At 40.4% G+C, this 12,123-nt stretch overlaps 1 protein-coding gene across 1 annotated transcript in view; it reads right to left on the bottom strand.

Moving 5' to 3' along the window:
- Window positions 1–438: 438 nt before the first annotated feature.
- Window positions 439–12,123, bottom strand: part of LOC138654113 (17-beta-hydroxysteroid dehydrogenase 13-like) — a 74,815-nt gene continuing 63,130 nt past the window's right edge. The window contains exons 6-7 of the mRNA XM_069743390.1: window positions 5,221–5,337; window positions 439–4,624 (exon numbers count right to left, since the gene is read on the bottom strand). Of these exons, the coding sequence (XP_069599491.1) occupies window positions 4,534–4,624; window positions 5,221–5,337 (208 nt within the window). The 3' untranslated portion in view covers window positions 439–4,533. The remainder of the gene's footprint in view (window positions 4,625–5,220; window positions 5,338–12,123) is intronic.

The raw sequence follows: 12,123 nt of genomic DNA, 5'->3' as shown, positions 1-12,123 counted from the left end.
GGGGACCATGCATGCCAGGATAGGAATGAGGAGGCCATGCATACCAGAATAGGGGTGAGGAGGCCATGCATACCAGGATAGGAATGAGGAGGCCATGCATACCAGGATGGGGATGAGGGGGCTATGCATACCAGGCTTATACTCGAGTTTTCCCAGTTTTTTGTGGTAAAATTAGGTGCTTCGGCTTATATTTGGGTCGGCTTTTACTCAAATATATACGGTAATTAATATAGTGCACTTTCTACCTCCTGGTTGCTGATAAAATCAAGTAAGGCCATGTCCTCAAATTCCAGTTTTGCTTTATTTTATATCAGTGACCATGATCATGATCCAGGGACACCCCATAGAGTGACAAGGTCACGGTAACCAGATGGTGAGAGAACAATTCTTCTATATATCTTATCCTTGTACTGCAACCATAGAACACACTATTTACAGTCATTTTCAAAACATCTTTATTATTCATAATTCTATCCCACCTCAATAAAAGCATTAAAAAAAGATTATAAAAAGCCCAAAACACCAAAAATACAGAAACTGCAGACATAGCTCATTATATCAGTATGACAATGCACCACAATCGAAATCCTGCTTTCGAAAGTCTGTAAAAATACAATCATATACATATTCTAGTACAGGTCCTTCTCAAAAAATTAGCATATAGTGTTAAATTTCATTATTTACCATAATGTAATGATTACAATTAAACTTTCATATATTATAGATTCATTATCCACCAACTGAAATTTGTCAGGTCTTTTATTGTTTTAATACTGATGATTTTGGCATACAACTCCTGATAACCCAAAAAACCTGTCTCAATAAATTAGCATATTTCACCCATCCAATCAAATAAAAGTGTTTTTTAATAACAAACAAAAAAACCATCAAATAATAATGTTCAGTTATGCACTCAATACTTGGTCGGGAATCCTTTGGCAGAAATGACTGCTTCAATGCGGCGTGGCATGGAGGCAATCAGCCTGTGACACTGCTGAGATGTTATGGAGGCCCAGGATGCTTCAATAGCGGCCTTAAGCTCATCCAGAGTGTTGGGTCTTGCGTCTCTCAACTTTCTCTTCACAATATCCCACAGATTCTCTATGGGGTTCAGGTCAGGAGAGTTGGCAGGCCAATTGAGCACAGTAATACCATGGTCAGTAAACCATTTACCAGTGGTTTTGGCACTGTGAGCAGGTGCCAGGTCGTGCTGAAAAATGAAATCTTCATCTCCATAAAGCATTTCAGCCGATGGAAGCATGAAGTGCTCCAAAATCTCCTGATAGCTAGCTGCATTGACCCTGCCCTTGATGAAACACAGTGGACCAACACCAGCAGCTGACATGGCACCCCACACCATCACTGACTGTGGGTACTTGACACTGGACTTCAGGCATTTTGGCATTTCCTTCTCCCCAGTCTTCCTCCAGACTCTGGCACCTTGATTTCCGAATGACATGCAAAATTTGCTTTCATCAGAAAAAAGTACTTGGGACCACTTAGCAACAGTCCAGTGCTGCTTCTCTGTAGCCCAGGTCAGGCGCCTCTGCCGCTGTTTATGGTTGAAAAGTGGCTTTACCTGGGGAATGCGGCACCTGTAGCCCATTTCCTGCACACGCCTGTGCACGGTGGCTCTGGATGTTTCCACACCAGACTCAGTCCACTGCTTCCTCAGGTTCCCCAAGGTCTGGAATCGGTCCTTCTCCACAATCTTCCTCAGGGTCCGGTCTCCTCTTCTCGTTGTACAGCGTTTTCTGCCACATTGTTTCCTTCCAACAGACTTACCATTGAGGTGCCTTGATACAGCACTCTGGGAACAGCCTATTTGTTGAGAAATTTCTTTCTGGGTCTTACCCTCTTGCTTGAGGGTGTCAATGATGGCCTTCTTGACATCTGTCAGGTCGCTAGTCTTACCCATGATGGGGGTTTTGAGTAATGAACCAGGCAGGGAGTTTATAAAAGCCTCAGGTATCTTTTGCATGTGTTTAGAGTTAATTAGTTGATTCAGAAGATTAGGGTAATAGGTCATTTAGAGAACCTTTTCTTGATATGCTAATTTATTGAGACAGGTTTTTTGGGTTATCAGGAGTTGTATGCCAAAATCATCAGTATTAAAACAATAAAAGACCTGACAAATTTCAGTTGGTGGATAATGAATCTATAATATATGAAAGTTTAATTGTAATCATTACATTATGGTAAATAATGAAATGTAACACTATATGCTAATTTTTTGAGAAGGACCTGTATGTCCACACTGTCCCGATCCCACTCCACCTCATGCAAAGCTTTCATTACAACAGGCAGCTTTGGTAACTAACTTAATAAAACCATAGATATGGACACGATGGATACTTACATGAAGCTGCTTACGAAACAATGACATTTTAAATTGCATAATTGCCACGTTCAACAAACCTGAATGATGGTGGTTGTGAGTGTAAACTGCATGACGTGTTTGACAATTTGTTTGGTGCTCACTTTTAATAATAATATGGATAGGGGAGTAGATATTTTCTATTTCATTTAAATTTTTTTCTGTGTTTATGGCAAGTATATGTCACAAGTATAAAATTTGTTCTCCATTCCCAAGGTGAAAAATGTCCAGAAATATTCATCAGCTAATGAGTTAAACATACCTATCTTTTCAGAATAAACTGTCATATGTATGAGGATTAACACTATTTCGGGCCATTATATGATTTGTTTTTTTTTGCATTTTTTCTCTTTGTAGACTCTAACTTACAGCACTCTCTGAGCTGATGAGTGGAAACTAGCAGCTATGATGTCTCCCATAAAAAGCATACAGAATCAGAGGGAGTGCATCTTTTAACCTCTTTATCTCACATATAGCAGCAACAGTATGGAATACAATATACAGCAGTACTGAGCTGTGTGGCTGTGAACCCAGCACTGAAATGAAATACATTTACTATAAGCTGTAGCAGGACCTGTGTCTGTCTGCTTGTCTCTCACTGTGCTGAGTGTTCCTCACTCCTCTTCCCCCTCGCCTCTCAGTAGGGTATAATTGGAGCTGTAATCTGATACCTCACTGGGCTGAAAGTCAGTCTTGGTTAATGCAAGTTTGGTCAAAGTATAGATTTTAACTTTTTTTTTTCTTTTAGAGTGGATGATGACTTCAAGGGGGAGGGGCTCATAAGTGTAGAAAAATGCAGATTTCTCTGATAAGATACGAGTATATTATAGAGTTTATTTTATACTCTTGTACTTGTAATGTATGCAAATGTTATTGAAACAACAGTGACATTTAAACAGTAGGTTATTTTCTGGTAATATTTTTTCTTGATAGAAGATTTCAGTCCTATAGAGTTGAGGAAATAAGTATTTGATCCCTTGCTGATTTTGTAAGTTTGCCCACTGACAAAGACATGAACAGTCTATAATTTTAAGGGTAGGTTAATTTTAACATTGAGAGATAGAATATCAAAAATAAAATCCAGAAAATCACATTGTATAAATTGTATCAATTTATTTGCTTTTTGCAGCGAGAAATAAGTATTTGATCCCCTACCAACCATTAAGAGTTCTTGCTCCTACAGACCAGTTAGACGCTCCTAATCAACTCGTTACCTGCATTAACGACAGCTGTCTTACATAGTCACCTTTATAAAAGACTCCTGTCTGCAGACTCAATTAATCTGTCAGACACTAACCTCTACAACATGGGCAAGATCAAAGAGCTTTATAAGGAGTTCAGGGACAAGATCATAGTCCTGCACAAAGCTGGAATGGGCTACAAAACCATAAGTAAGACGCTGGGTGAGAAGGAGACAACTGTTGGTGCAATAGTAAGAAAATGGAAGAAATACAAAATGACTGTCAATCGACATCGATCAGGGGCATCATGCAAAATCTCACCTCGTAGGGTATCCTTGATCATGAGGAAGGTGAGAGATCATAAAAATAGGTCGTGGCTGGGTCTTGCAGTAAGACAATGACCCAAAACATACAGCCAAGGCAACAAAAGAGTTGCTCAAAAAGAAGCACATTAAGGTCATGCAGTGGCCTAGCCAGTCTCCAGACCTCAATCCCATAGAAAACGTATGGAGGGAGTTGAAGCTCCAAGTTGTCAAGCGTCAGCCTCAAAATCTTAATGATTTAGAGATAATCTGAAAAGAGGAGTGGACCAAAATTCCTCCCGACATGTGTGCAAACCTCATTATCAACTACAAAAAACTTCTGACTGCTGTGCTTGCCAACAAGGGTTTTGTCATTAAGTATTAAGTCTTGTTTGCCAGAGGGATCAAATACTTATTTCTCACTGCAAAATGCAAATAAATTTCTATAATTTATACAATATGATTTTCTGAATTTTATTTTTGATATTCTATCTCTCAATGTTAAAATTAACCTACCCTTAAAATTATAGACTGTTCATATCTTTGTCAGTAGGCAAACTTACAAAATCAGCAAGGGATCAAATAATTATTTCCCCAACTGTAAATGTTATCACCTGATCCCTAATTAGGTTACAATTAAGTAAACAGTGAAATAATATAATTTTATCTGAGTCTACTTGTCCTTGTCAACGCTCCGTACTTTAGCATCAAACTGAATACTTTGGAACGCACTCAAAGCCTTCAAGGCACGTTCTGGTAGGAACCTGTAAGAAAAGGAAGCAGAGATATATATTATTTTAAGACTACAAGATGCCCCCGGAAGAATCCAATGGCGAAACGCACGTCGGGGTGAGGTGGATGCCGCTTACGTCCTGTATCACTTGATCGCTCCTCAGACATCTCACTCATTGGTATTTTCCTCTTATCTGGTTTCCTGCATTGCCCATACATATGTATTGTGTACATGAATTATTTTACTGACCACAGTCCCCTTGTAGTGTTCTATTACCCATATTAGGATTATCAACTTATGTTATGTATTACTACTGAGTTATGTTTGCTATGCACTCGCAAGTGTGACCCCGGCCTTACTCTGGATCTTTATGGTATGGACAGAGTATGTGTTTATAATATTGTTTTAAGTGCCATAGGTACACTTTGGGACATTTTTTTTTTGCATATTAGATTACGGTATTATAAGTGGCAGGTCCATGTAAAAATACCTTTCTCATGAATCTCTGGTTATCATCCCACAACCTGTCAGGTCATAGATGCCACAATTTTCATGGTAAAAAAAATCAGTAATATAGTTTCACTTCCAAACACAACTACCATTAATGCAATTTTATCTGATACTTACAGGTCCAGCACTCCAGTAAGTGACACAAAAGATGGGATATAAATCATCTTCTTATTAATTAAAATACCATCCACCAATGTCTTTGCTACATCTTCAGGCAATAGCACGGGAGCAAATCTGAAAATAAATGGAATGTTTTATCTGAGAGAGCGAAGAAGGTCTGATAAAACAAGTCCTGCACAAAGAATAAATGCATTTCCTCCTTTAGGGCGAGTCCAGATATGCCATAAGTAATCTACAGTGGCGTATATTAAGATATTAAAATCTTCTGCATGTCTTCATATCTGCTGCACATTGATGGGGATGTGATAATCCTATTGTCATGTATTGTACTGTGCCAAAAATCTGCAACAAATCCTCCATGTCTGACAAGGTCGTAGTCTACATCATCACTCCGGATAAATAATTATTTATATAATGTATTCTTAATAATGTCAGTCATTTTGGAGTAGATGGCTTTAGTCAGTGAGTATTGATACAAGACACACAGGAACCTAGCTGTCCTCTCTGTTCTATATCCACCAATTGACTGCCATTTGATTCATGATGCCCAAACCAGAAGGTAACTTCTGATGTGGTCACTGCTCTTTTCTGATCACCATTTAGTCACTCCAGTGATACAAATGGGAGCAGTCACACATAAATGAAACAGTTCATTTCAGGTATAACATGATCTGTCATGTTACAAAAATTTTTGACCTCTGTAGCTTTTATCGTATTGGGAAAACAATTATATTTCTTTTTGAATGTCTTAGAGAACATTACCGGTCCATTGGTACAAGCACGGGTGGATCATGTCTGATAAAACGTATGCAGGAGACAAATTACAGCCATGTTTACCGGACTTGGGTATGTTCCACTCCCATCACAAGGAGGTGATAGACACAAGCTCTTACTTGAAAAAGAAGCCAGGCGGATAATTAACCCCTTATTGACCAGGCCACATTTTGGAAATTTGACAAGTGTCCCTTCATGTGGCAACAACTCTGGAACACTTAAACGTATCCCAGTGATGTTGAAACTGATTTTTCGAGACACATTGTACTTTATGTTATTGGTAAATTTAGGTTGATATGTTTTGCATTTATTTGTGAAAATATCCAAATTTTGGCGAATATGTTGAAAAATTCGCAATTTTCAAACTTTCAATTTTTATATCCTTACACCAGTTAGTCATGCTGTATAAAATAATTAATTCATAACATTTCCCATATGTCTACTTTACATCTGCATCATTTTTCAAACGTCATCTTGTTTTGTTAGGATTTTAAAAGGGTTAAAAGTTTAGCAGCAATTTTCAGTTGTTTTCTTTTTCCAAGACATATACAAAACCTATTTCTTTAGAAACCTATTCAAATTTAAATGGACTTTGAGGAGCTTATATATTGGGAATGACCCAAAAGTGATACCATCTTAAAAACTGCACAGTGGAATGAAAAAATAAATAAACTGTAGTTTTAACTCTAAAATTTTGCTTTAGCCCCAATTTTTTACCTTTTACAAGGAATAGCACAAGAAAATGGACTCCCAAAATGTATTACCTAGTTTCTTCTGAGCGCGCCGATAGGCCACATGTGGTCAGAAACCTCTGTTTGGGGCTTGGTAGGGGAGTAGCACCATTTGAATCATAGAACACATATTTGGCTGAAATATATAGCGGGCACCATGTCACATTTGCAGGGCCTTTAAGGTGCATAAACAGTAGAAACCACAAAGAAAGACACCATTTTGTAAACTACACCCCTCAAGGACTTTACGCAAGGGTATAGTGAGCATTTTTAACCCACATGTATTAATATTTTAAAAAAAATTTCACAAAAATTATGCTTCATCCCCAAATGTTTCACTTCTACGAGAGGAAACACAAAAAGGGACCCCACAGTTTGGTATTCACCATCTTTTGGGTGATGATACCCCACAAAGTCAATGCAGGGCTCGAAAGGGAAAAAGCAACATTTGGTATTTGGAATGTAAACTGGGCTGGAATAGATTGCAGACACCATGTCACATTTGTAGGGCCCCTGATGTACCAAAACCGCAGAAACCCATAAAATTGACCACATTTTGTAAACTAGGCCCATCAAGTAATAAATCTAGGACTATGTTGAGTATGTTGAACCCATAGATGCATGACAGAACTTTTTACAATCTAGGTGTGAAAGCGAAAATTTACTTTTTTTCCCACTAAAATGTTGTTTTAGCCCCAAATTTGTAGTTTTCACAATGGATAATAGGAGAATATGGATCCCATATTGTGTTAAGCAATTTTCTCTCTAACTTGATACTACACCTTATCTGGTCAAAAACTGCTGTTTGGGCACATGGCAGGCTATTTGATTTTTGGGGCAGAAAATTTGTCTGGAATAGATTATGAATGCTGTGACAGTCACTGGTGTAGTGATGGAGGGAAGATACGTGTCACTGCGAAAGATGTAATACCAGAATCGTTTCCTTCAGCACACCGTGTTGGGTGCTTTATCCTTGTCCGTGCGAAGGGGGATTGCTCCTCCTCCCCTCTCGCACGTGACGACGATGACGCCCTGCTTCACTGGCCGGGAGTCCGGGATCCGCAGTGCGCGTGCGCCGCTAACTCCACCCGTGATTGGCCGGCTGGATGTCACATGCCGGTTCAAAGGGTAATATAAGGTCCTGCCTGGGTAAACGCTGCATTCCCCTTGAGAAAGCGGGGTTTTCTACCCACGAAACCCGCGTCGGGGCACGCACACCCGGTCCAGAACTCCTACACTTTGGCCTCTGGTAAGCATTCCACCCCCAGGATTATTTATTAATATAATGCTGGTGTTACTACTCATGGGGTGTATGGGTTTGCTGCCTTTATGTGGCTCTGATATTGCACTCGCACCTTATGCCATGTATAGAATCTGTTTTGCACATAGTGGCTAGGCCTATTTTACATAATGCATATAATAGTGTTGGCTTTGAAAAAAAAATTAACTTTAGCAAAATGGCGCCAATAGCACAGCATGCGCAGTAGCATCTACCAATTGACAAAAGATGCTACTGACAAGCGCCGCCGCCACCGCCATTTTGCTACAGCCACATTTTTTTCCTCCAACAAAATGGCGCAGATGGGGGCACTAGTGTAGTAACATCTATCAGCTAGGGATAGATGCTACTGTGCATGTGCCGCCATTGGCGCTATTTTGCCATAGCAAATCTTTTTTCCTGCAACAAAATGGCGCTAGTGGCGGCGCTTGCGCAGTATCATCTATCGGCAAACTATAGATGCTACTGAACATGCACCGCCACCATTTTGCTAAAATTAATGTACAGTCATGGCCAAAATTTTTGAGAATGACACCAAAATTATATTTTCAGATGATCTGCTGGCCTCTGGTTTTTATTAGTGTTTGTCTGATGTTTATATCACATACAGAAATATAATTGCAATCATATTATGAGTACCAATAGGTTATATTGACAGTTAGAATGAGTTAATGCACCAAGTCAATATTTGCAGTGTTGACCCTTCTTCTTCAAGACCTCTGCAATTCTCCCTGGCATGCTCTCAATCAACTTCTGGACCAAATCCTGACTGATAGCAGTCCATTCTTGCATAATCAATGCTTGCATTTTGCCAGAATTTGTTGTTTTTTTGTTTGTCCTCCCGTCTCTTGATGATTGACCACAAGTTCTCAATGGGATTAAGATCTGGGGAGTTTCCAGGCCATGGACCCAAAATCTCTGTTTTGTTCCATGAGCCATTTAGTTATCACCTTTGCTTTATGGCAAGGTGCTCCATCATGCTGGAAAAGGCATTGTTGGGCGCCAAACTGCTCTTGGACGGTTGGGAGAAGTTGCTCTTGGAGGACATTCTTGTACCATTCTTTATTCATGGCTGTGTTTTTAGGCAAGACTGTGAGTGAGCCGATTCCCTTGGCTGAGAAGCAACCCCACACATGAATGGTTTCAGGATGCTTTACAGTTGGCATGAGACAAGACTGGTGGTAGCGCTCACCTCTTCTTCTCCGAATAAGCTGTTTTCCAGATGTCCCAAACAATCGAAAAGGGGATTCATCAAAGAAAATGACTTTGCCCCAGTCCTCAGCAGTCCACTCCCTGTACCTTTTGCAGAATATCAGTCGGTCCCTGATGCTTTTTCTGGAGAGAAGTGGCTTCTTTGCTGCCTTCCTTGAAACCAGGCCTTGCACAAAGAGTCTCCGCCTCACAGTGCGTGCAGAAGCACTCACACCAGCCTGCTGCCATTCCTGAGCAAGTTCGGCACTGCTGGTAGTCCGATCCCGCAGCTGAAACAGTTTTAAGATACGGTCCTGGCGCTTGCTGGTCTTTCTTGGGCGCCCTGGAGCCTTTTTGACAACAATGGAAGCTCTCTCCTTGAAGTTCTTGATGATGCGATATATTGTTGACTGAGGTGCAATCTTTGTAGCTGCGATACTCTTCCCTGTTAGGCCATTTTTGTGCAGTGCAATGATGGCTGCACGTGTTTCTTTAGAGATAACCATGGTTAACTGAAGAGAAACAATGATACCAAGCACCAGCCTCCTTTTAAAGTGTCCAGTGATGTCATTCTTACTTAATCATGACTGATTGATCGCCAGCCCTGTCCTCATCAACACCCACACCTGTGTTAATGGATCAATCACTAAAACGATGTTAGCTGCTCCTTTTAAGGCAGGACTGCAATGATGTTGAAATGTGTTTGGGGGCAAATATTGACTTTGCAAGTACAGTAATTGCTGTTAAAGGGAACCTGTCACCCCGAAAATCGCGGGTGAGGTAAGCCCACCGGCATCAGGGGCTTATCTACAGCATTCTGTAATGCTGTAGATAAGCCCCCGATGTTACCTGAAAGAGGAAAAAAAGACATTATATTATACTCACCCAGGGGCGGTCCCGCTGCTGGTCAGGTCGGATGGGTGTCTCCGATCCGCTGCGGCGCCTCCCATCTTCATTACAAGATGTCCTCTTCTGATCTTCAGCCACGGCTCCGGCGCAGGCGTACTTTGCTCTGCCCTGTTGTACTGCAGTGTGCAGGCGCCGGAAAGGTCAGAGGCCCGGCGCCTGCGCACTGCAGTACTTTGTCTGCTCTCAACAGGGCAGAGCAAAGTACGCCTGCGCCGGAGCCGTGGCTGATTTTCGGGGTGACAGGTTCCCTTTAAGCTGATCACTCTGACATTCAGGAGTATTTGCAAATTGCCATTAGAAAAAATGAAGCAGTAGACTTTGGAAAAATTAATACTTGTCTCATTCTCAAAATTTTTGTCCATGACTGTATTATGTAAAATAAGAAGAAGGTCACTGAAGGATCAGTGACGTTTCATAAGCTTATAAGGATGAATATGTAAGCAGAGCACCACATAAAGACCCCCCCACAGGCCCGCCCCGGAGAATGAGAATCTCATTAACTGAAAACTACAAATCACCTACGGGAATTTCGGCTGCGGGGCGGCAATATTTACTTATTCCTAATCGCCATTTTAAAGCTCAGCTTGTCAAGAAAAAAGGTACACAGGTTAAACATAAGATAACAGAAATAAATGCATACGTATAAATGGTATGTGACCAAAAACATATTTTTTTGAATAAAATTATTAAGAAGAAAACTGTGAAAATATAAAATGGACCAGATTAAGTAAAGCAGCTACAACATTGAATTTCCATATGTGTGATCATTTGTGATAGGCCGGAGTCACACTACAGCGAGATACGGCCAAGTCTCGCAGGTTGAAAACAAGCTCTGGCATCGGCACTGCGGAGCGGAGCGTGCAGCTCCATGTATTGCTATGCGGCTGCACGCTCCGCTCTAGAGTGCCGGTGCCAAAGCTTGTTTTTAACCTGCGAGACTCTGCCATATCTCGCTGTAGTGTGATCTCGGCCATAGTGTGAGAATGTTACAAAGGTGTACTAATATTCTGAGCTACTACAGAAGTAGTTGATAGATTTATAATTTGCACGGAATCTGAAATGGAACAAGTGGCGCTAACCAACGCTGTGTAGTATCTGGCCTAAATGAGACGAGAGAAAATACAGGTGCATGTCGAAACGTGATTTTGTAGAAACACTTGCTGAACCCGAAGTACGGCTTTTTAGACTATTAATTACTCAAAATATTATGTATAATGCAACAGTGTACCGCAATTCTAGGGACCTTTTTCCTGTAGAGTGATGACACAGTCTATTTAGCAGCTTGGAAGCAAGCCCATATGGAGCATGCCATGAATGTATCTCATATTACAGCACAATGATCAAGAAGAGAGCACTAATGTTATCATTGGACTCTGTAAAGCACGAACTGAATTACAAACCCATCTCACTGAGCAATATATGCAGCTTTTCAATAAAAACAAGTGTAAAGAAAATAAGTTCCGGTATAAGTCAATTTTAAACATGTAAAAACAGATAATTTTCTCTGGCAAATACATGATTCTGATTCTGAATATACAGTACAGACCAAAAGTTTGGACACACCTTCTCATTTAAACATTTTTCTGTATTTTCATGACTATGAAAATTGTAAATTCACACTGAAGGCATCAAAACTATGAATTAACACATGTGGAATTATATACCGTACTTAACGAAAAAGTGTGAAGCAACTGAAATTATGTCTTATATTCTAGGTTCTTCAAAGTAGCCATCTTGTGCTTTGATGACTGCTTTGCACACTCTTGGCATTCTCTTGATGAGCTTCAAGAGGTAGTCACCGGGAATGATTTTCACTTCACAGGTGTGCCCTGTAAGGTTTAATAAGTGGGATTTTTTTTGCCTTATAATTGGGGTTGGGACCATCAGTTGTATTGTGCAGAAGTCTGGTGGATACACCGCTGATAGTCCTACTGAATAGACCGTTAGAATTTGTATTATGGCAAGAAAAAAGCAGCTAAGTAAAGAAAAACGAGTGGCCATCATTACTTTAAGAAA

This window comes from Ranitomeya imitator, chromosome 1 (assembly GCF_032444005.1).
Source record: "Ranitomeya imitator isolate aRanImi1 chromosome 1, aRanImi1.pri, whole genome shotgun sequence".
NCBI lineage: Eukaryota > Metazoa > Chordata > Amphibia > Anura > Dendrobatidae > Ranitomeya > Ranitomeya imitator.
Note: the sequence above shows the minus strand (reverse complement) of the source record. Positions and strands in the feature narration are given on the sequence as shown.